The sequence below is a fragment of the Canis lupus genome, chromosome 16, assembly GCF_003254725.2.
Source record: "Canis lupus dingo isolate Sandy chromosome 16, ASM325472v2, whole genome shotgun sequence".
NCBI lineage: Eukaryota > Metazoa > Chordata > Mammalia > Carnivora > Canidae > Canis > Canis lupus.
Genome location: NC_064258.1, coordinates 15586647 through 15611786, shown reverse-complemented (window position 1 = coordinate 15611786; position 25140 = coordinate 15586647). Strand labels below are relative to the sequence as shown.

General features: G+C 45.2%; 1 protein-coding gene across 1 annotated transcript in view; it reads right to left on the bottom strand.

Annotated features, from left to right (window-relative positions):
• ZNF862 (zinc finger protein 862) overlaps positions 1-25140 on the bottom strand; it is a 37755-nt gene that overhangs the window by 3666 nt on the left and 8949 nt on the right. The window contains exons 2-8 of the mRNA XM_025453397.3: positions 21215-21326; positions 19784-19909; positions 19382-19486; positions 16000-16697; positions 14191-14347; positions 3953-4057; positions 984-3098 (exon numbers count right to left, since the gene is read on the bottom strand). Of these exons, the coding sequence (XP_025309182.3) occupies positions 984-3098; positions 3953-4057; positions 14191-14347; positions 16000-16697; positions 19382-19486; positions 19784-19909; positions 21215-21326 (3418 nt within the window). The remainder of the gene's footprint in view (positions 1-983; positions 3099-3952; positions 4058-14190; positions 14348-15999; positions 16698-19381; positions 19487-19783; positions 19910-21214; positions 21327-25140) is intronic.

Genomic DNA, 25140 nt, shown 5'->3' with positions numbered 1-25140 from the left:
CTTCACCCCCACAGGGCTGGACATGGCTGTGTGTGGGTAAAGGACGTACCGCCTGGCTCCCTGCCTTGGCCCTGTCTCTTCTCTGCACTTCTACCCTGGGCCTCGTGGAGCCTCTGTCAATCCTGAGACCTAGTCCACCGCTGATGGCCACAGACCCAGTGGTAACACACGAGAGCACAAGCACTAAAGGAGACCAGAAATAAAGATGCCCAGGGAAAATAAAACAACAACAACAAAAAGATGCCCAGGAAGCAGCTTCATTGCTGTCGCTGGAAAGTACAGTGAGCAGCCTGGGATCCTCTGTGGTCTTCAGGGACTATTTGAAAAGAGGTAAATGTCTTGTCTGAGACTCAGCAGCTCACCTCCCATGTAATATAACTTTCCATCCAGCCTGCTCCCTACTCCAGCCCTCGGGGCTAGTACTCTTCACAGACAACTCCCACCTGGAATGCTCCAACCTTTCTTCGCAGCCCCTTGGATCCATACTGACTTCTTCCCTCCCGAAACAGTCCACCCAGCCCTGCAGAGAATGTGATGTCACTGCCCTAGCTTGTCCGGTCTTTGGTTATGTCCAATAGTGGCTTAGGCCTCTAGAGAGTACCACTGGCATCACTTGCCAGATGTTGTGCCCTTTGTAGAAGGAAAACCAAAGCACCATGTGATTAACTTGCCCGAGGTCATACACTAGTTAGCAGAACCAGAATTTGAAACTGGGCGGACTGGCTCTGAAAATTCGTGCTCCTGGCCCCATGCCCTGCTGCCTGCAGAATGTGTATCCTACCTCCCCGGCCGGATCAGAAGCTCTTGGAGGGTAGGTGTCACATGTTGAGCACCCATGGGGATACCCGAGACCCCAGACCAAGCCTATGGTGATGGCTGACATTGCCAGACTCTACTAGACTTCAAGGTCAGCATGGGATTGGGAAGACAAGATTCTCTTCCCTTGTTTTTCCCTGTCCAGGAACTCTGTCATACATACTTACTTGCATGGGCTTGGGGTGGCACTTGGGCACACGTGTAGACATGGCTAAAACGCCGGCCTGAGGAGGTCAGGTACCAATGCTGGATGGCAGGCTGGGGGTCGTACTCTGTGACCGCCACCCCGTTCACTGCTGTCATCATGAGCATATTGATCACCTCATTGGAGAGCTTGGTCCGCTCATCGGTCCTGATCCGGTTCATGGCACTGAAGCCCCGCTCACAGCAGGAGGTGGAGACGGGCACACAGACCACCACCGCCACGAGCCTGCTTAGCAGGGGGAAACGGTAGTGCTGGGCCAGGGCGTTCTTACACAGCATGGAGAATGGGAGGTTCTTGGCGATGGCTTTCAGGCCCAGCCACTCCTCCAGGAGTGCTTCCTCGCTGTACCCCGCAGGGAGGGAAAGCTCAAAGTATCTGGCAAGGGCAAGAATATCATCGTTCCCAAAACTGGCAAGTTCAATCCCACTTGGCCAGGCCATGGTGTCGAACACCTCCATGTTCTTGAGCTGCGGGGGACGGTCCATGTCAAACCTTTGCTGGAGGTACTCGATCCCAGTCAGGATCATTCTTTCCCGGTCCGCCTGGAAGCGCTGCTCTGCCACCTCCATTCTGTCCAGGAAGATGCCGTGGAGCTGCCCATCCTGGAAGCCGGCGTTGAACTCTTCCTCTTTGGGCCCAGCCTGGTGACGGAGGGTCTCCAGGGCAACATAGGCCCGTCCCAGTGTGGAGTTCACCTCTGTAATCAGCACGATGTCCTTCTGGCACACCTCAGACAGAGGCCTGTAGATGCTCAGGAAGTCCAAAAGGAAGTGGCAGAACTTGACGAAATGGAAGCTTTTCATCAGCTTCAGCATGCCTTTGGCCCTGTGCCCGGTCTGGCCCCCTGCGTCCGCCACGCCCTGGAGGTGCCGGGCCAGGGCAGGCCAGCTCACAATGAGCGCGTTCAATGTGCGCCTCTTGCTGGCCACCCACCTGACAGCGTTCAGGTCTTTTAGGCGGATGATTTCCTGCTCCAGTGGAGCTGCGCCTTCCTGCAGCTCATTCAGCCTTTTATTTGAGGACTGATAAAACTTGAAGACAGTTCGAATGTGCCGGTCACACTTCTTTACCAGATCGATGCCCCCGCAAGCATCTACCACGGCCAGGTGCAGCCGATGGGCGACACAGTGGATGGGTAGCAGCTGGGGGATGACCTCCTGGAACTTCTCCACCAGACCTCCTCTGCAGCTCAGCATGGTTGAGCCATCAGTTCCCAGACCCACGACCCACCCAGGCTTCCGGAAAGGGATGTCCAGTTCATCTAGGGCAGAGATGATGGTCTCGAAGTACCCATCCACCGTCTCACTGTAGAGAGGGGCCAAAGTGATGTACGACTCTTTCACCTCCGTCCCCTTAAAGTAGCGGATATAAATCCCCACGCAGGACTGGTCAGAGGCGTCTGTGGAACTGTCCAACAACACACTCACGCAAGGGGAGTTTCGGATATCCTCGAGGATCTCCTTCTTCAGAGTCTCAGAGATGTACTTGATGAACTGAGTACATGCGGTGCGATTTCGGTACTTGCCCAGGATCATGGTTCCGGTGCTTTGGAGGAGTTGCAGGATCTTCTCAAAGTCATTTAGAGGCCGCGAGTGGTAGGCAATGGAGTAGGCGGCGTTGAAGAAGTGCTCCATGTTCGCCATCAGGTCACCGGAGATCTCTGGGACTAGCGCAGCCTGTGGGGAGTCTTCCTTGATTTCAACAGTGTTGACACAGAGCTTGTGTGCTTTGCTGACCTCGTGGTATTTTAAAGTCTCCACTTTAAAAGGCCCCGTGTAACCTCGGACTAACCGGGATGATTTGTCATGGAGACTAGGTCTTTCTTTGCAAGCTGAGCAGAAAAGCTTGGTCTCCTTTGGGTCGATTACTAACCATGGGAATTGCCCAAACCATGATCTCTGAATTGAACGGGGTCTGTAAGTCCTCTTGATTTTCCTAGGTCCATCTACTTCGACTTCACAAAGGCTGGAATTGCAGTAGGACCTACATGTCTCCATAGAAGGAGCTAGAAGCACTGCAGAGTCTGCAGCCAAGGCTTGTGTGTCTGCCTCTCTTATGGCCACCATCTTCTTCTTGCCTTTGGAGCAAATAAAAATGTGCTTGGTTATGCTGCTGTAACTCTTCAGGCTCCTATCAGTTAAGACATCCCAATTTACTGAGTATCCCTTATGCAAAGCAGAGATGAATGTGATCCACCTTTCTAGAGATCATTAGTGACTTCTCTTCACACTCTTCCCTATTATTATCTATGCAAGTTAGCCTGCTCCCTAAGAGATGTGTGCTAATCCTCGTGGGCTCTTTAGCCAGCCTCCCCATCTCTATCCACACAGTTACCCTGGGATCATGTGACACCAGATACTAATAAGCCTAAGTAGCCACCTTGGCCATGGATGCTATTGGATAAACAGGTGACTTTAATCCTCTTTCAAGGCAGCACAAAGAAATGAGGTTAAACATCCAAGTCTTCTTATAAGGCTTAGAAAGAAGGGAAGTAGAACAGTACACACAGCAGCTACTAGCCAGTAAGCCCTTGGCTAATACACAGAACAGTGACCTCTCATAGACCAGTGGTGCTGCCACTAAACACCAGAGGAGGAGAGGACAAGGGCAGCTCACAGGCCTGCAGGTCACACAGCAACTCACGACCGGGGCCTCCTGCACGCCTCCCCTGCCAGCTCTGCCACGGATCCTGCTAGCACTTCCGCTCATCAAAGCACCCTGTTTTTCCCCATACTGTCCCCATTTCCCAGGTTATTCGACACTTGGAGGGCAGAGTTAATTTCTTATTCATCTTTGTCTAGCAGAGCCTGATACAAGGCCTGGTGCACAACAGGAGGGGGGACAGGGATGGCTGAGTGAACACTGTGCAGCTTGCCATGGCCACACGGGCCCCAGGATGTGCCCCTCAGAACTCAGTAGGTCAAGACTCACCTGGAGGACGACCTTGCCCCCACCGTGGCCCGTCTGGATCCTTGATCCAGGGTGCAGCTCGACGTTCCAATTTTAAGATCAAGTCTGGTTTGGCGGCAGCTGGCCCTAGGGACAGAGTCACACTGAGGCCACTGCTGTGGACCATCAAGTTAAGTATCCTGCCTGAAGCTATTCAAGGAAACTGAAATATTCAGGGATGCCTCTGGGTCTGTCTCTTAATAAAGTCTATTCAGCTAGAGCTGTGATGAAAACATACCTATCTTGCGTGCCAATCTATTCTTAAAACCCAAGAAGCAGTCAGATTCAGGTGCATCCATGAGCCAGGAGAAGTCACGTCCTTGGCTCTGTGGGCCAGCCACAGGAGCCAGGAGTAGGAGTCAGCTAAAGGCATCTGGAGGGAAGGTGGACATGGGAGGAAACACGGGATGCAAGAGGAGGAGGGGACAGAGGTGATGAAGAAAGTCACACGAGAAGTGGAAGATGGCGACTGGCTGGCACCATATGCTGTGCCCAGTGCCCCTAGAACCACCATGGCTGGCCATGGGATAGGTGTCTGACTGCACGGGTTAGTTCCAGGGGCACTTAAAAGGCCCCTTAAAAATGTCCACCACCTACAATGGAACCTTCAATCTGACTCGAGGAGACTCCTGCCTTTGGGTTAAGCACTGCCCTTTATTTAAGACATGAATATTCTCAGGGATATGAAGAGAAATTGCTTTCTTGATTTAAAATAAAATCCAAAAAAAAAAAAAAATAATAAAAAAATAAAAAAAAAATAAAAAAAAAAAAATAAAATAAAATAAAATAAAATCCATTAAAATAAAATAAAATCCATTAATATTGGTTTACATGCTTGGGTATGTGTGTGAATGTGTGCATAAACTTTCTTTGGAAGGACACAGGAAAAACTGCTAACTGTGGGTGCCTCTGGCGCAATAGTCAGTACTGACACCCTTCAACTTTTGGGTCACTTGGATACAGTCATTTATTCCTATTTGTTATAGGTGTGTGAGGGATCCCTGGGTGGCGCAGCGGTTTGGCGCCTGCCTTTGGCTCAGGGCGCGATCCTGGAGACCCAGGATCGAATCCCACGTCGGGCTCCCGGTGCATGGAGCCTGCTTCTCTCTCTGCCTGTGTCTCTGCCTCTCTCTCTGTGTGTGACTATCGTAAATAAATAAATTAAAAAAAAATGTTATAGGTGTGTGTATGTATCCATATATTTACTAAATCATATTTAATAAAATATAATTAAATACATTGTTAAAGTATAGACTGAGCACACCCTTCTTAAAACATCTCTAAAATGAGGGCATGGGATCCCTGGGTGGCGCAGCGGTTTGGCGCCTGCCTTTGGCCCAGGGCGCGATCCTGGAGACCCGGGATCGAATCCCATATCGGGCTCCCGGTGCATGGAGCCTGCTTGTGTCTCTGCCTCTCTCTCTCTCTCTGTGACTATCATAAGTAAATAAAAAAAAAATTTTTTTAAATAAAATAAAATAAAATAAAATGAGGGCAAAGGAGCAATAATAACACAAAGAAATGTTAATATGTTTTTAGAAGGAAAAGAGACAAAATCGCAAAACAAACAGAGCTGAACACCAAATGCTGGCAAAGGGGGCAGCAAGGAGAAAGAAGAGAGTCTGACTGCAGAATCCCCAAAAGGCTGGAGACTGGAGCCCCAGGCAGAAGGTGGGTAAGGGAGTGGGTAAGGAACAGGTGGAAAGGACAAGTGTGCAGTCTGCCGATACCACTCGAGCCCGGGGCCTCCCACCTCCCCAGGGAACTGGAGAACACCATCATGCTTACCCCCCTTCACCCAAGGAGGAAAATGGAGATTTAGTTAGAAAAACTGAACCAGAAAGTTCCAGACCCAGGGATGGTGGGGACAGTGGAAGAGGAAGAAGTGTTGCAGTGATGAAGGGTCTGTGTTCTGAAAGGTACCACACTCAGATCCAAGAACATAGGCTCGGCTCCTGGCCCTAAGCAGGGCACTTCGGCGAGTCTTCCTTGGAGAAACAGAGTTGTCCCCCCTCTACCCTGGGGACACTGACTGCCCCAAAGGCCCTGGGACACTGACTTTGCAGGCTCTTCAGTGAGACTGGCAGTGAAAGCTACCCCGTGATGAGCACCAGCCATACACAGAGCTGCCAGCCAGGTTCCTCAAAGCTTTACTCTTAAACCTGAATGAATATTTAATTAAGACAAGCCTCTAATATGAAACCAGTAGGAAAAGGGATCAGAGGAACTAAAGAAACCACAGTGAACAAAGCGGAACTCCAGAACACCAGAATTCACGTTCCCAGATAGAAAAGCTGTGAAAGTCATCTGCAAAAGGAGCAATAAGGGCTTTTACAGTAAAAATAAGATAGAAGAGGGGTGCCTGGGTGGCTCAGTCAGCTAGGCTTCAGACTCTTGGTTTCGGCTCAGGTCGTGATCTTGGGGTCGTGGGATCAAGCCCTGTGTGGGGCTCTGTGCTCAGTGTAGAATCTGCTGGAGGTTATCTCCCTCTCCCTCTGCTCCTTCCCCAGCTCTCTCTCTCTCTCAAATAAATAAATCTTTAAAAAATGATAGAAGAAATTAGAACATTCAACAAACTTGTTAGAAAAAAACTTGAGAAAATCTCCAAGAAAGTAAAACAAAAAAGAGAAGCAGAAAATAGAAGAAGAAAAAAATAAAATAGAATCAGAAGCTCAATTTAGGAAGTCCAGTATATAACTAATAAGACTTTCTGGAAGAAAGAAAAGAGAAAATCGATAGGAAGAAATCCTATAAGAACATTTCCCCAAATTGGAAAACATGAATTTTCTCATGGAAAGGAAGCAGTGGATGCCCAGGACGAGAGTGAAAAATTGCTGATGTTGTTAAACAGTTCAGAACACTGGACTAGATCTTAAAATCTTTCAGAGAAAAAAAAATCTTTCAGAGAAGAAAAAAATAGGCTGTGTTCAAAGATTTAGTTATAAAAAGGTGTTTATATTTCTCATCAGCACCAGTAAATCCTGAAGGCAATGCTTTCAAAATACTGAGGAAAACTATTCCCAACCTAGAATTCTATGCCCATCCAAACTTCCAACTATAAGGGCATGTCCTCCCGTGCACCCTGTCTGGGGGAGTTACTGGAAGATGAGCTCCAACAAAAGGAAGATGTAAACTTGGAGGAAGGGATGGAGCCAGGGGAGGGGAGTGGGACAAAGGAAAGTGTGGGACCACAGCTGTGCAGGCCCAGAGCATAACCAGTTTAGACAGAGCAGGAGAAGGGAGACCCGATAACAAACGTCCCCAGAAAAAGACTGAAACTGATCCATCACGGGATGTCCGATCATGAGGAAGAGACTCTCAGAAGGGTTATTATAATTACATGGCAGAGCTGGAGAAGAATCGTTGAGTACAGAAAATCAGTAAAATAAAAAATAAGAAAATATTTCAATTCCAGAGGAGGATGGAGACTCCTACAACAAAGGAAAATCATTATACTATGCTACTTTGATCAAAAATAAGTAATGCCTAACCAATAATTAGGCAAATAATTTATACTGAACTAATCAAGAAAGTGTGATGTACTTGTTCTGAGAGGGTGGAGGGACAGAGTGGGGGCCCGGGGTGGTGGATAAGGGCTGGGCCTGCATCTTCCACGGCAGAAATAAAAAGAGAATCCATCTAAAATCAACAAATAAAGAATAGCAATAAACATATGCAACAGGACATGGAAGTGTGAGTCTGCCTGCCTGTTTTGGTTTAAGGTCCAAAAAGGTAGGAGCCAACTGTCCCTCCTCCCAAAGCCAGACCACCGAGGCCTGACTAGGTAAAGAGGGCGGCTGAAACACTAGGCTGTGACCCAAGCCCTTGGAGCGCTGGGAGTGAAGAGGTCAGGAAGCTATTAGGGGTATTTTTGGAAAGATATGTTAGGTGTATTGTGAGCCCCATGGGGAGGGCTGGAGTGGGCTACTTTTCCCTGATCTTAAGCCTAACGGGAATGACATCCTGACCGTAATCCGCTGGGCTCTGGGGATCCTCCTGAATCCAGGCCTGGAAAATACTAAAGGCAGAATCTGACTGATGGGTTCTTTCATGGTGGCCACGTCAGAAACAGCCTACATTCCAGGGTTTGTCAGAGCAAAGGACACATGTTTTCTGTGGTCCACATGTGGCCCCTGAGGGAAAGAAAAGAAGCCTGGAGCCACCTCAAGGGCCTCTGCCCCTGACTATGTGTTGGCAGCCCAAGAACGAGCCTACATGGGGCTGAACTGCCAAAGCAGACATTCACCCCTATAGAGGGGACTGTAGTGAGTGGTGGTGTGGGGGGAGCGTAGAACCCACAAACTCACCCAGACAATCAGCTTTCTACTATCCCAGCCACAAGTGGATGCCAGGATGCCATTGGCTGTGCCTCTCCTCCCCACTCACCTGCCACTGTTCCCACCCAGGACACAGCAGAAGTCCTAGAACAAGCTGGGGGTAGGAGGAGAGTGCCCTTCTTCCTACCACCAGGTTCCAGATTCCAGACCTGGGGCAGGTACAGCTAGAAGAGGTGAGAAACGTTAGCTTTAGATGAAGTCCAGTTTTCTTACTACTACACAAAGACTATACTTTTGTTTCCTAATTTGGGGGGAGAGTATATATTTTTATATTATTTAAAACTTATTTAAAAGTTTCAATAATAACACGAGGAACTCCAATCACTTACATTTTGTCCCATTGCTGTATCAGGCCGATGTGTTCATGTGCCCTGCCCCTCCTCCCTTTATGTATGTGTATGAATAACATAAATAATATACATGCAATATTTTTCTGAACCATTGAGAGTAAATTGCTTCCATACCCCCTTTATCCCTAAATTCTTCTACGTGTATCACTCAAGAGAAAGGACATTCTCTTCTGGGGTAGGTGAAATTCTAACATGAGCTCCAGTGGCCCTGGCCCTTCCTCATCTCTGCTCCCTGTGCTGTGAGTGGAACCTACGACCTGACATCACACTCATGATTATGTGACATTACATGGCAAAAGAGAGGCCATCTGGATGACTTCACCTGACTACATCTGCCCTTTAAAAGCATAGTCAGTCGGCTTCAAAGCACCAGCAGGGTTTGACACACTGCTGCTGGCCTGAGGATGGAGAAGGCCACGTGGAGGGGACTGAAGAGCAGCCTGTAGAAGCTGAGAATGATCCCTGGTGGAAAACCAGCGAGCAAATGGGGATTGCAGTCCTACAACTGAAAGGAACTGAATTCTGCCAACGACCTAAATGCGGTTGGCAGTGATTCTTCCCAGAGCTTCCTGGAGGGAGGCCAGCCTGATAGACACCCTGACTTTGGCTACGTGAGAACCCAGCTGAGCCCATCAGGACTTCTGCCCTCCAGAACTGCAAGGCAATAAATGAGTTAAAAATTTAGCCACTAGATTTGTGATAATTTATTGTGTGGAACTGATTTCACCTAGCTTAAAAAAAAAAAAAAAAAAAAAAAAAACCAGAACGAGGCCACAGCTTGAATAGAGCCCCAGATCAAATACTCATAATCACACAGTCAAATCCTAAAATGCCCATGTTTCTCCTACTGGGGACACTGGCCTTAAACAAAACTTAAGCTATCTTCATAACAGTGTGATCTTACTATAGCCTCTAAGCCAGTCGGCTACGTGCAAGAAACCTCACCCACTGCTCCTACCCTAAAAAATAATGTACGTTTTTAGTAACCTATCACAATTTTTTAAAAAACCCAAAGTATTCCCTCATTCATATTTTATAAACTGAGCTTTAAATGGTGAAAGCCAAGCTTTAACCACTTTGGATGTGAAGTCTCCCTGTTTGTGAATAGTTCCTTTCTTGCTCAATATAGTATTTGTATCAAGTAAAGCTCTCTGAAATTTTTTTTGACAACCCAAGGGATGAGGAAAAAAAGCTGCACAGAGCTGATCCAAACATGTAGTGATGGAGAAGAATAAAGCTGTCTTCTGAGTGTATCCTATGAGGTTCACTCTTTTGAAAATTATGTCTGCGTGGATTCCTAGAAGTCATGAGGTATGTTACCAGAGGAAGCAGCTAAAAGTCTCTGGGGACGAGGACCCAGAAGCAGAGAAAAGTGGGACGTTTTTGGTTTAAGTCTTGTTAGAACTACGCAGATAAAAGAAGTAATATTTGTAAATATTTGTAAATAATAACTGGAAACACACAGACCAAATATCCCCAAATATATTCGCCTCATTTATATTTTCCTTGGGGATAGGCCTCCTTTGCCTGCCACCCCCACCACATTGGCCCCTGGAATACTGTACCCTAACCAGACTTCTTGAAAGCTGTGGCTACAATGTTGCCAAAACCCTTTTCTTTTTGTTCCTTCAGAACCAGTGAGACAGAAGGAAATTGCAAACAGATTTTTCTAAGTCTTAGTAATGAAAAAATGGCAGAGGGGACCTAACTATAGCAAGATCATGCACGCATGCAACGAGCATGTGTGCATGCAAGTGCGCGCACACACACACACACACACACACACACACACACACATTCCATAGAAATGGTTTGGCTTACAAAGACAAACTTCTGATCTTCCAGGGTAGCTCCATCCCAAGGTGGGCAGGCCATACCTGTGAACCCCTGGGGGACAGCTGCCCTGGGGCCCTACCTTGGTTCTCTTCCAGCTCCCACACTGCCCCCACTTGGAAGCCCTGACATATGGGCCACCATATAGCAGGTGGCCTCCTACAAACCGTATGAGCCACCTGAACTACTCATCTCTCACGGAAGGCCCTCCCACTCAGTTTTGGTTTCTACCAAGAGGCATGACTTTTTGCACCAGCTATGTGAGGTCTAGCTGTATTTGATTACATCACCTGTAGAAAAGGCACTGCCCACTGAAGTGCATGATCTGCCACTTAGCATGTGATGACACTTTTACTCATAAAAACAAGGGCTACCACACAGTCTCTCTATTGGCATGTCTCCTTTTGTTACCGACAAATATTAGTTTCTTAACAGTGGAATCTAATTGAGTTTTCTTTTTGGGGGAAAGCAAGAGATGTCATCAAATATGGCCAAAGTCTGAAACCAGAATTTAAAGTATGGAAATAAAAGAATATCAATATAGAATACAGAATATAAAATAGTTCCAAATAAACAAGTCTACACAAGAAAAGGCTGAAACAGGAAAGCATTGAAAACAAAACACAAACCTCTTCTTTTCTACCTAAACAAAGTGACTGTCCTCTGCAGGTTCAATCCTATTGACAGGACAGCTGATGAGACTGAGGAGGGTGTGACAGGAATGAACTTACCCTGAAAACATTCCATCTGCTGAAAAGCTTCAGTCTATGCAATTTAACTGCCAAACAACTGATGGAAATTAAAGTTCGACTACATCAAATTGAGGCTGTCTTTTTAAGAACGGGTAAAATAATTATAAAATCTAAAAGAACAAACCTGCTAGATGTAAACCCCAACAAGAGCAGTGGAAGAATTAGCTGGGTTTCCTCAAAGGATCTAAGCAAAAGGAAGTCAACAGGACAAATAACCCCAGGATCATAATGCCCCAGCATCTGAGGTGAGCTGAGCTGCAGCAACATGATCTGATCACCCAGGGCAGCCAGTCCCCTTTCTCCAGGCAGTTCTCATGGAGAGAGGGAGCTAGCAGTGACTTTCACAGAAGGTCTGAAAGAGCCTCGCAAACTAGCAATCTTATGCTAGGGGCCTGGGGATGGGAGCAGAGACTTTTAGAAAATTCTGAAACTGTTTGAATGTTTAAGAAGTCTCACCTTATACTTGGTGTATTATCATTATTACATAAACAACATGATTAGCACAAGTCTTGAAACGAACAGAGATGGAGTCCAAGTGGCAATAAACATCTACAAGCAGGAAGTGTAAGGCATATGCAATGCCCAGAATAGAAAGAATTTCAGTTTCTTCTCCAGCTTCTAGCGAGATGGCTGGGATTCCCAGGTCTGTTTTCTTGTCTGAAAATACTACTACTACTACCTGCCTGAGAGGTTTGGTTTAAGGATTAGAGAGAATACATATGAAACTCAACACAGGACCCACGCTCAGTATTCATTGACAGCAGAAGCCACTGTTAGGATTTCCAGACGAAAGAATAAAAGAAAGACACAGAAGCTTCCTAAAACACCCAGGATAAGCAGATGACAGTATTTCAAGATAAAATATAAGAAATATTAAAAATGGATGGGGGATTTTGTTCAAAGGCCAACATAACTTTTCTTGGTGTGATTACAATGGGGTTTTCTTTTTCAAAATCTAAGTTTACTTCAAGAAGTTCTATTTGTAAAAAAAAAATAATTGAAAAATAGTACCAAATACTATTTGATTTTCAACTCTTAAATGGTGGACAATGGTGGATATGAAGTGTGGGAGGAAAAAAAAAACACTTACCCAAGCAAAATAGTGCCTGCACTATGTTTCAACACTGTTTTATATCCCAGTGATCAGCTCAATGCCCTTTAAAAGGTAATTTTTAAACATACAAATGATTTATGTTTGGCCCCAATTATATTCTGATGGCTCCTTAAAATAAATGCTTTTATACCTCACACATGAAAACTGTCAAAATCAGACAGCAGTTAAAGGGTAATCACTGGAGACCTAATTAAGGTCACAAAAGAATCATAAATGCAGTTCTGTTCCTAGATTTCTGTACCCATTTTAGTCCCACAGATGACTGACAAGGACAGCCCCATTCTCTAGAAAGCCTTCCCTGACCCCTGCCTGCAACCCTCAAGCAAAATTGATTGCCCTTCCTCTGATTTTACTTATTGTTCATCCAAACAAAACATAAGCCAGACTGAACTGTCCCTTATTTCCCCCAGTTAGTGAAGATTTCCCCATTCCAGACTTATATGAGTTAAAAAGAAAATGACCAAATGCTTACATGGAGCGCTGCCAGCCCTGGCTGGCAGGAGACACCCTGTGGTCAATACCACTCACCTATTGCTTTCACTACAACTTTCCACAGGGGCCCCAAGGGCAAAGCATGTTACTACTCTGTGTTCAAGGAAAAGCCAACTTCTTGTAAGTGGGTGTATATTTCTTAAAAATGAATTTCCCCTTCATTCTCACTGCTTATAAACAGTGCGGGCAGTAGTGATGCTCTCTGAAGGCATACTTCGTTTCAAGCACCCTGGGCCTAGGGTCTGATGACAACACCTCTACCGTCACAAAGAAACCACTTTTACATCACTTCTGAATGGGGAGCCATACATACATTGCAAACAATAAAAATAAGCACACACCTCAGAAATGTTCAGAAAATAATCCATATCTTAGCTGCACATGGAAGAAGCCCTGGTATAAACTAAGGCCTAGGACATCAATTAAGTCACAAATATTCTTAGTTTTCATTCTGCAGAAGTCACAATGGAGATTGCTGCTGTATTCCTGAGTCGTGTACAGCAGCCTCCTCTGTAAGGCTGCTGTTCATGGATACACTAGGTAAGTAAAGAGCATTCTAGGATGAAAAGTTGTTTTCCACTTTTTGGTGCCCTAAGAACCTGGGGTATCTGATGGAAACAGCAGGCAAAGAGATCAAGAGGCAGATGTAAGAGATGGCACTCTTCTGAGAAGGTAACGAGCACTATCATATTCATCTTTCTCCAAGGTCCCCCCTAGTGACGGCTGAGCCAAGACCACTGACCCTTGCTGGCCGCTGGGCACAAGGAAGCAGCCCCGGCATAGACGAAGGAGAGGCACCTCCATGCCTCTGCCCATGCTGTCCCTCCCCGTCACATCCAGATGGCCTTCCTTCTCTCTGTCCACCTGTCCTGTCCACCAACTCAGTTAAAACATGTCATACTCTGTAAACTTTCCTGATACCTCCCTTCAATGCCCAACAAAATGAAATCACCCTTCTCTAGCAGCCTCTGGGCACCTTTCCTGAACCTCTTTTACAGAGCTTGTGCTATTTTAGAATTTCTTATTCAAGTGTCTATTTCTCCCGAAAACCTGCTAGCCCCTTGAAAGCAGAGAGCTTGCTTCATTTGTGTTCATCTGGTGCATGGGAAGTGTTCAATAACTCTTTGGTGGAGGATGGGTGATGGATGGAGAGATGGATGAAGAGGGGATAAAGTACAGTATCCCAAAGCAGGGAGAGTTCTGAGGTTCAAAAAATAGAATCCCTCTCTGCCTACGTACAGGGAGAGGGCAGAAATGGAAAAATGACCACCAGAGACGGCTGTCCTTGTGGGTTTCCCATGTCAGATGATGGTGGCGAACAAAGGTCTACATGAATCTTTACCCAGGGAAGCCAACAGCTCATAATTCATCCGCATCACGTCTCTGTACAGCTCCTTCTGCCGCTTGACTAGCATGCCCCACTCCTCCCGGGTGAAATACACCGCCACATCCTCAAACACCACAGGAACCTCCTCAAACAGCCCCTCTTCAGAAGGATCCTGCAACAAAGAGCAGCAGTCACTCAACACGCCTCTTCTGCCAGACACCCAGCGTGGTATTCTCAGGGTCCTTGTCAAGGCCTGTTTCTCTTGGGAGGCTTGCCAAGAGGCCCAGATATAATTCTGAGGAATTAATGTATCCATCGAAAGTCAAAGAAGCAAATTTGTGAGGCCCCAAGTTAGTAGGTAAAACACAAATGAGCCTCAGTCTGATCCTACGGTGTCTTAGGAGGAAATAAAAATGCAGTGAAGAACAGAAGCCCTAGCAGAGCCTTACAAAATCACCTTGCCCTCTACAGTCCTAAGGGGGTTCCTTCTACTCATCTATGACTATGCCTCCAGCACCTGCTAAGATGTTCCACTGGGAGAGGAAGGAAGAAGTGGTACAGAAGAACGAGAGATGGTGATATTCAGTGACTTGGTTTACACGTGCCTTATTGCTAAAAGAATTCAAATTACAAATGACTAGACATATTTTATTAGCTTCTAACACTCAGAAGGAATATGAACATGAAGAGTAATGAACTTTGTCACTTTTCTAGCTTCTGGAAAAATTCAAGCTTACTGATTTTATCCGGGCCCTTATGAAGTGAGGTAAGAGGAACACCTGAGCTATTCTCCTTGGAAAGCCGGAAGGGTAGTCAAAATGATTTCTAGTATAATCCTTCTTATGTAAAATAGTTGAGAGATGGCAAAGGATCTCATTACTCAAAATTTCAGATAACACAGTTTTCTTATAGCCAACTTTGCAAAGGATTAAGAACTTACAAAGTACCCGTGAGGTGAGAGCTAGAGCTTCAGGACCCGCTGTGCACAGGGAGCAGAGGGGGAGTGCTGGCTGGCGGCCATGCTCTGGCACAGGCCAGCACCACAAGAGCCCTCGGACTCGGGCCATGTCCATCTCCCTGACTCTGTGTCCCCCCATCAAGTTGAGTTCAATTGTACTTGCTCTACCAGCCTCAGAGCAGCATCAAAGACATTACATAAAACAACGTGTTGTGTGAGGAAATTTTGCAATGTTTAACAGTGCTGGGTGATTCTGAAGGTACAGTTGAAAAAAATCTCTGAAATTAATTATTTCTGGTTGTGTATTATTTATTGAGTTCTGTGATTTCTCTAGGTTGTGGATAAAGATTATCGTCCTGAACTTAGACGTTTCCCTTATATCAGAAATTGGAATGTTCTGTCCCACTAATTATGTTTTGTTATCTGTGAAAGGAGATGAAAATAATAGGGCTGTTGTCTTAAATAAATGAGATATAATACAGGGCACCTGGGTGGCTTTGTTGGTTAAGTGCCAACTCTTGGTTTTGGCTCAGGTCATGATCTCAAAGTGGTGAGCTGGAGCCCTTCATCAGGCTCCATATTCAGTGTGGATCTGCTTGAGATTCTCCCTCTCCCTTTGCTCATCCCCCTATGCGCACTCACGCTGTCTCTGAAATAAATGAATGAATGAATAAATGAGATAACACTAGTAAAGCACATAAAACAGTGCCCGACATACCATAAGCATGCTAGGATACAGAACACACCCTTATAATGTTTGTAGCAGGTATGGCTATTTTAATTTTCCCAACATTGTCATACCACACTATTGTTCCTGGTATGGAATCCTTCCCTTTGAGACATGGCAATCACTACAAGCACATTACCTGGCCGCAGGGTTCAGCAGCGTCATTACACAAAATGGTGACATTTGAAGAGCTGTGTGTATCATCAACAATTTCTTTTTGCCTCAACTCAGAAATGCAGTCTAGATACAATGCTGGAAGTGTTCCATGCCCCCCGGGGTCCTCCAGTTTGGCTGCTGGGCTGGGCAGGAGCTGGGCCACGTTGTCATAGGCTCCCAGAGGTCCTGGGGGGTACAAGATGGGGTAATCTGCCGTGAAGAGGTGCTCCGGGCTGCCCAGTACATCTACAGATTCCTCTCGGATGCTATGGAAACGGTCCGCCCAGATGGGATCCCGAGCTGCCAAGGCATTGACACAGAACAGGTGAGCTTTGCTCTTGGCATGGTATTTGAGAGTCTCCACCTTGAATGGTCCTGTATAACCTTCTATTAATCTTGAGCGTTTGTCCCTGACAGATGGGTACTCGCGGCAAGCAGAGCAAAATAGAGCCGTCTGTTCCTCATTCATGACCAACCATGGGAATTGCGCAAACCAAGACTTCTGGATAGAGCGGGGTTTCAAGGGTTTTTTGCTTTTCCCTGCATAGTCTACCGCAGTGTTGCCACACTCTGTGCTGACATGGGACAGGCAAGCTTTCTTCTGCGGTGGCACGTCCTGTCCAGCTTCTCTGGCTGGACTTTGCACATTCCTTTCTTCCATGCAGCCCACCTTGTTTTTCCCTTTGGAGAAAAGAAACCAATGGAATTTGCTCTGAAATCCTATAATTAGGGCTACTGCAGCTTATGAGCCTCTTGGCTAGAGCAAATAAGAAACCTGGAAATGACATGCAAGAGTGGCACAGACTCTGCTTGGAATTTCTTTCAACCCCCAGCTCCCCAGGCCTACCTCATTTGACCTGGAAGAAAATCACAAGAGCTTTAAGCATCTCCCTCTTTATTAAATTTAATTAATTAATTAACTAATTTTAAGATTTTATTTATTTATTTATCCATGAGAGACACAGAGAAAGGTAGAGGCATAAGCAGAGGGAGAAGCAGGTGTCTCGCAGGGAGCCCAATGCGGAACTCGATCCCGCATCCCGGAATCATGACCTGAGCCAAAGGCAGAAGCTCAACCGCTGAGCCACCCAGGCATCCCTTAAATTTAAATTTAAAGGGCAAATATGGCCAAAAATAGATCTCTAGAGTTTTAGCTTTGCAAACTAAGATAGTGGCGCCACCTTCAGGAGTTCCAACTTATTTATGGATAAGAATGCTGAACTCTGGGCACCTGGGTGGCGCATTCAGTGAAGCGTCTGCCTTCGGCTCAGGTCGCGATCTTGGGGTCTGTGGATCAGCCCCGCATTGGGTTCCCTGCGGGGAACCTGCTTCTCCCTCTCCCTCTGCCCCTCTCCCTGCCTGTGTGCTCTCTCACTTTTGCTCTCTCAAATAATAAATAATAAAAAAAAGAGCATTGAACTTCATAAAATGTCAGTTAAAGAAGGTAATTAAAAACGAAATACTCAAGTCTATGCTCAGCAGGAATCCCCTTCTATGGTAACCCCACTACACAGGCATTTGCACTTTGCTCACGTGTCTTTGGGGCAAGTGAACAACCTACCTTCTGGGTACATGGCTGTGGTCCCCAGAGTCAGCCTTAAGCTGTGATCCATTTTTAAGTAACTTCCCCCTGGGGTTGCTACTCCAGCCCTCCATTTTTTTTTTTAAGATTTTATTTATTTATCCGTGAGAAACAGAGAGAAAGAGAGAGAGAGAGGCAGAGACCTAGGCAGAGGGATACCCCTGCAGGGAGCCCGATGTGGGACTCGATCCCAGGTCTCCAGGATCATCCTGAGCTGAAGTCAGACGTTTTAACCGCTGAGCCATCCAGGGGTCCCTACTCCAGCCCTCCGGAGAAACACAAGTCGTCTCTGACACCATAGCCCCTCCAAAGATGCGAAAACTCTCACAAACTCACTGCGATTTTTCCTCCTCAAGCTAAACTAGAAGTTTCTTTATTCACTCCTCGGTTGAAACGTGGGTTAGGCAGCGCTGAACTCCTCAAGAGCCATTTCCTATGTACCAACATAAGTGCAGATGCCCGGTGGCCAAGGACTCAACAGTATTTGCTCCAGGCCAACAGACCAGTCTACATAACTGTAGCCAACCCAGGAACACAAAGTGGCTAATAAGGAGTAAGTGGGTTCAAAATGAAGAGCCAACCCTGGGAAAACAAAATAAAACAATTTAGTATCTCTGAAGCCTTGGGCTTCCTGTAGTCCATCTGAGACAGGTCACAAGAGAGAGCAGATTCCTATGAGTTGCCTCCTGTAAGAGCTTGTTCTGCCTCCCTTTTCTCCTGCAGCAGGGGCTGCTTAAAACTAAGCAGCATCTCATCTAACGACTAGATGTCATCTGGCCTGGCCCTAGCCAAGCCGGGCTTATCAAAGGAGAAAAGCCAAGAAAAATCCCTAGAACTTAGTGGAGATCTGTTCATTCATTCGGCAATTATTTATTGTGCAATTGCTGTGTGCCTGGCATTGTCCTCAGCACTGGGAATATAGCAGTCGGTAAGCCAGAGGCATGCCTTTATGGAAGTTAGCATATATAATTTTTTATTTATTTATTTATTCATGACAGAGAGAGAGGCAGAGACACAGGCAGAGGGAGAAGCAGGCTCCATGCAGGGAGCCCGACGTGGGACTCGATCCTGGGTCTCCAGGATCACACCCTGGGAAGGTGGCGCTAAACTGCTGGGCCACTGAGGCTACCCGGAAGTTAGCATATATAATTATAAATCAACATATACTCCCAGGCAGGGGCACAGTGGCTCAGCTGTGCTCAGCAGCTGAGCATCTGCCTTTGGCTCAGGGTGTGATCCCGGGGTCCTGGGATCGAATTCCACATCAGTCTCCTTGCAGGGAGCCTGCTTCTCCCTCTGCCTATGTCTTTGCCTCTCTCTGTGTCTCTCATGAATAAATAAATAAAATCTTTATATAAAAAATACTCTTGGGCAGCCCTGGTGGCTCGGCGGTTTAGCGCCGCCTTTGGCCTGCGATGTGATCCTGGGGACTCGGGATCGAGTCCCACGTCGGGCTCCCTGCATGGAGCCTGCTTCCTCCTCTGCCTGTGTCTCTGCCTCTCTCTCTCTCTCTGTGTCTGCCATGAATAAATAAATAAAATATTTAAAAAGAAATATTCTTAGGTAGAAATAAAATAAAGGGAGATGGACAGGTGGAACAACGGAGTAATGCTCGAGGGGGTGTGTATATTTCAGATAAGGTCGCGGCTGGGGAAGGATAGCATTCATGTGTGAGTTGGCAGAGAACAGGGAGAGGCCAAGGATAAGACAGGAGTCCTGGTGCCCATCTTTCCACTCCTTCTCTCCAGCTGGCATCCCTGGTCCTGTGCAGGTCCACACTCACCTGGGTGGTGGCTCAGGAGAGTCCTCTGGCCCTGGACATTGCCTAGCCATGGCTCTGGCCCCCGCTCAAACTTATAGAACAGCTCTGGGTTGGTAATAGTTGGTCCTGAGTCAGGAACAGAGAGAAGCACTTATGAAGTCTTGGATCCAGGTCACATCACAACATAAAGGAAGGGTCTTTATGGGACATCCTCTCCACACCATAAGATCAAGGACACAAGTAGGAGTCTCAATGCTTTAGCATGGTGGTTTGGAAACTCAGATAGAAACTCACATATCCATGAGACCCCTAGAAGAATGGGGGGGGGGGTGTCTAAGCAAATGCAATGAGGCTAAAAAGGTATGAAAACGACTACTTCAGAACAGAGGCTCATAAACTCAAATGCTGAGAGGGACCAGATACCATAACTGAGGAAACCAGGCCAGGCAAGGAGGCTGTGGTGACCTGTTGGGGGGGAGGGTGGTAGCTGCTGCTTCTCTCCAGGGGAGGCCACCACGTGGAATGCAGGGTCAGTGTTGCCAGACCGTCCTGCTTTTCAAGAGAAACCAGAAATCATAATTCCATGTGAAAACTCCCAGTGTTAAATATTGACAATTTATTTAAATATTGTAAAGAAACTGGGGTGCCTGGCTGGCTCAGTTGGAAGAGCCTGTGGTTCTTGATCTCGGAGTCATGAGTTCAAGCCCCATGTTAGGTATAGAGATTACTTAAATAAATTTTAAAAAATTTATTTTATTTTATTTTATTTTTTTAATTTTTATTTATTTATGATAGTCACACAGAGAGAGAGAGAGAGGCAGAGACATAGGCAGAAGGAGAAGCAGGCTCCATGCACCGGGAGCCCGACGTGGGATTCGATCCCGGGTCTCCAGGATCGCACCCTGGGCCAAAGGCAGGCGCCAAACCGCTGCGCCACCCAGGGATCCCAAAAATTTATTTTAAATATTGTTAAAAACCCAAGCAAAAGTCACAAAAGCAAAAAAAAAAAAACAAAAAACAAAACAAAACAAAACAAAAAAAACAAGGCCCATGAGCTGCTACTCTACAAATTTTGGTATAAAAGAACGAGCAGTTTTCAAACTGGTTTTGGCACACAAAGGAGAACACCCAACCCAGCTGCAATCCTTCCACCTACAGAGCTGAGACTGTTGCTCCCATTAGTCTGGGTGGTTCAGTTGGTTAAGCATCTGACTGTATCGGCTCAGGTCATGATCTCAGGATGGTGGGATCATGCCCTGAGCTGGGCTCTGTGCTCAGCATAGATTCTACTGGAGATTCTCTTTCCCTTTCCTTTTACCCCTCTCCCCACTCTTTCTCTAAATAAATAAATAAAATCTTACAACAAAAATAAAAAAAAAAAAGTGAAAGGGTTTGGTCGAAGGCACACCAGTGTCACATGGTGGAGGCTGGAACTAAGAGCAGGTTCCCACATGGCAGATGACACTCTTTCTACTACCATGCACTACCTCCAGTGCCCTACAGGCACCTGAAACAAAATCCACACTGCAGTTCCACAGACCATAGGTGGTGCTTCCCACCTGGAAGCACCCTATAATATGGTGAACCATCCCTATAATATGGTGAGTCATCAGGGTCCAGTGTTGACATGTCCAACTTCCCCACTTCTCTTGGCCAATTAAAGAGGAGAAAAGAAAGGGTGGTATGTGAATCCAGGTGCAGTTAAGTTACAAATGGGACTGAGCAGATGAATAATGTAAACAGGCCTGAAAAAAATGGTAGGATACCAGAAAATTCTCAAGTATGTCATAATTGGATACAGTTTGGAATGGTGGTCCAGACTCAGGTGGTGGGAAAGAGAACAGGAGCCCATACCTAGCTGTGCCACCAGCTTGTCAGAACCACAGATCTCCTTCTGTTGCTGACTCAGCAGCATCCATTCCTCCTGAAGCAAGTATACAGTGATGTCATCAAACGTCACAGGAGCCTGGAGGGAAAAATGGCACCAGCTAAGTACCAACATCCTCCTTAGTTTTCCACATCTGTGTTCATGACCACCTGAGGGCACCTGTACTCTGGGCACCTATCAGACTGGGGGGAGGGGCATTGTCCATCTGCATAGAGACCTTTCTCACCTTCTGGGTCCAAGTCACAGTGGGAATGAGACTTTCTTCTAGGAAGGGCCACACACCGAAACACAAGTCATCAAGAAGGCTGACTCAGGAATTCCATTATCCTTTCCCTGTGTGCTCTTCGCCTGCCACAGTACCCAGCACTTCTCCGCAAGAGCCTCAGCAACAACCTATGGCACATGCTTGTGCAAAATCTTGAACCTGGTAAGGAGAATGTATCTGATTCCTGGAAACAGTCCAAAGTCATTCAGAACTATGTCAATGAAATCAGTGATCAAGATAGGCAAAGCTTTAGAGTAGAGAACCATATCCCATGGGGTTTGTAAAGTGCCTCTGTTCTGCCAAAAAGGGGTATGCAGTTCAGAAAACATTTTCAGGAGTACTGGAGTGAGATGGCAGATTGGACAAGCACTCTGAATTTTGCATCCTCCCTGTGTATTTAAAAGACATTCTCCCCACCAAACATGCCAAAGCAAAACACCCACTAGGGTGGGAAACAAAACAAGGGGACAAAAGTCATACAGTTCTGGACACTGAGGAGATCCAAGAAAATCAAATCCTCACCCAGCAGCAGATTGAGAAATAACACAATTGATAGCAGAAAATCCAAAGGCAGTTCAGGATCTGCAGCGCTGAAAGCCTCCAGCCTGGGAGTGAAGGCAGTAAGGCTAGAACAACAGGAATGCCATTGGCCAGCAAATGCCTGCCCAGATTCCCCTGCATGGCTCTGTGCTACAAGCCCCCTCTTTTATGGACTCAGAGCTTTGGTTAAAATCTGGGTTTCCGATTACACAGTGTTAGCTAACAGTTGGACGAGCAGACAGCAGAGGAAAGACTCTCTCAGGGCCGAAGAAACCAAAACAGATGGTTGCAAGGGGAGGAGGCAGGTAGGAACATGATATGAACGTGAGGCATGGAGAAGAAAACTTTACAAAAATAAAACTATCATTGTAGCCTCAGAGAGGTAAACTGCTGCGGCCATGCAACAAACCATTATAAAATAAATAAGCAAAAAAGGAAATAGAACACATTACTCTTTTATCATTTTAATTTCGTACCACAAACACTTATCACTTATCAATTATTAAACTAGGTAGTTTAATAAATAAGATTATTAACAAAAAATAAATTCCCCACCACCAAAGCAAAACATCTTGGGAAACAATTTCTTTGGGGTAAATAAAAGTTCTTCTAGAGTAACAACTGTGAAAGGGACCCATTCATACCTATTTATGACAAGGTTTAGTATATTTGCCTAAAATTGCCTTGTAACTTTATGGTCAGATTACAAGCACATAAAATACCTATTTTAACTTCAACAGTAAAAACTTCTTGAGAAAAACAATACAGACCATTCTTATCTGTCACTGTTGAGTTGTATACTTAAAAAATAATTTGAGTACTTTTCTAATGAGTCAATACATGTTCACTGCAGAAAATTTAGACAATGAGCAAAAAAAAAAATGTATTAAGATCATCCACAATCACCTTGCTAAAAAAGAATTAGGGATCCCTGGGTGGCTCAGTGGTTTGGCGCCTGCCTTTGGCCCAGGGTGCAATCCTGGAGTCCTGGGATTGAGTCCCGCGTCGGGCTCCCAGGATGGAGCTTGCTTCTCCTTCCTCCTGTGTCTCTGCCTCTCTCTCATTCTCTCTCTCTCTCTCTTTCTCTATCATAAATAAATAAATCTTAAAAAAAAAAAGACTCTCACAGAGTCTTTAAAAAAAAAAAGAATTACTACTGACATTTGGTATGTAACCTTCTAGACTTTTGTCTATGAATATGTATTAATGAATAATTTCAAAAATAAAAATGATTTGGAAACACAATGGTCCAAAATCTTTGGGACACAGCAAAAGCAGTCTAAGAGGGAAGTTTAAGATGAGGCTTACCTCAAGAAACAAGAAAAATCTCAATCTAACCTTATATCTCATGGAACTAGAAAAAGAAGAACTAGAAAAGCCCAAAGAAATAAATTATTAAGACCAGAGTGGAAATGAATGAAATACAGACAAAAAAAAAGAAAAAGAAAAAGAAAAAGAAAAGATTAATGAAACCAAAAGTTCATTCTTTGAAAAGATAAACAAAATTGATAAACCTTCAGTTTTCTTTTTTTTTTTTTTTTTTTAAGATTTTATTTATTCATAGAGACACAGAGAGAGAGAGGCAGAGACACAGGCAGAGGGAGAAGCAGGCTCCATGCACCGGGAGCCTGACGCGGGACTTGATCCAGGGTCTCCAGGATCGCGCCCTGTGCCAAAGGCAGGCGCTAAACCGCTGCGCCACCAGGGCTGCCCTGATAAACCTTCAGTCAAACTCATCAAGAAAAAAAGAGAGAAGACTCAAATAAAATCACAAATAAAGGAGAAATAACAATGGATACCACAGAAATATAAAGGATTATAAGAATACTACAAAAAATTATATGTCAACAATTGAACAACCTAGAAGAAATGGGTAAATTCCTGGAAACATACAATCTTCCAAAACTACATCAGGAAGAAATAGAAATTTTGAACAGACTGATTACTAATAATGAAATTTATTTGGTAATCAAAAAATTCCCAACAAACAAAAGTCCAGGACCAGATGGCTTCACAGATGAATTCTACCAAATATTTAAAGAAGAGTTTAATACCTAGTCCTCTCAAAATTCTAAAAAATAGAAAAGGAAGGAAAACCTCCCAATTAATTTTATGAGGCCAGCATTAACCAAAATCAGACAAAAATACCACCAACCTCCCCCCCAAAAGAGAGAGAGAGAGAGAGAGAGAGAGAGAAAGAGAAAGAGAGAGAGAGAGAGAACTACAGGCCAACATCCCTGATCAACATGGGCAAAAATCCTCAACAAATGTTAGCAAACTGAATTCAACAATACAATAAAAGCATCATTCACAATAATCAAGTGGGATTTATTCCAGAGATACAAGGATGGTTAAATATTCACAAATCAATCAATGTGATACATCACATTAACAAAAGGAGGCATAGGGGCACCTGGGTGGCTCAGTGGTTGAGCAGAGCATGGTCCCCAGATCCTGGGATCGAGTCCCACAACAAGATCCCCACAGGGAGCCTGCTTCTCTCTGTGCCTCTCATGAATAAATAAATAAAATCTTAAAAAACAAAAGTTGGAATAGAAGTCATATCATCTCAAAAGATACATAAAAAGCATTTGACAAAAATAAACATCTCTTCATGATAAAAACTCTCAACAGAGGTTTAGAGGAAACATATATCAACATAATAAAGGCCATATATGAAAAGCCCACAGTCGACATCATACTAAAAGATGAAAAACTGAAAGCTTTTCCTCTAAGATCAGAAACAAGACAAGGATGTCTACTTTCATCACTGTTGTTCAAGACAGTACTGGAAGTCCTAGGCTGCAGCAATCAGATAAGAAAAAGAAATAAAAGGCATCTAAATTGCTAAGGAAAAAGTAAAGCTGTCACTATTCACAGATGACATGATACTACACATAGAAAACCCTAAAGACTCCACCAAAAAGCTACTAGAATAAATTCTATAAAGTTGCAGGATACAAAATTAATATACAGAAATCTGTTGCATTTCTCTACATTAATAGCAACGTAGCAGAAAGAGAAATTATGAAAAAACAATTTCATTTATAATTGAACTGAAAAGAATAATACCTAGGAATAGAAAAC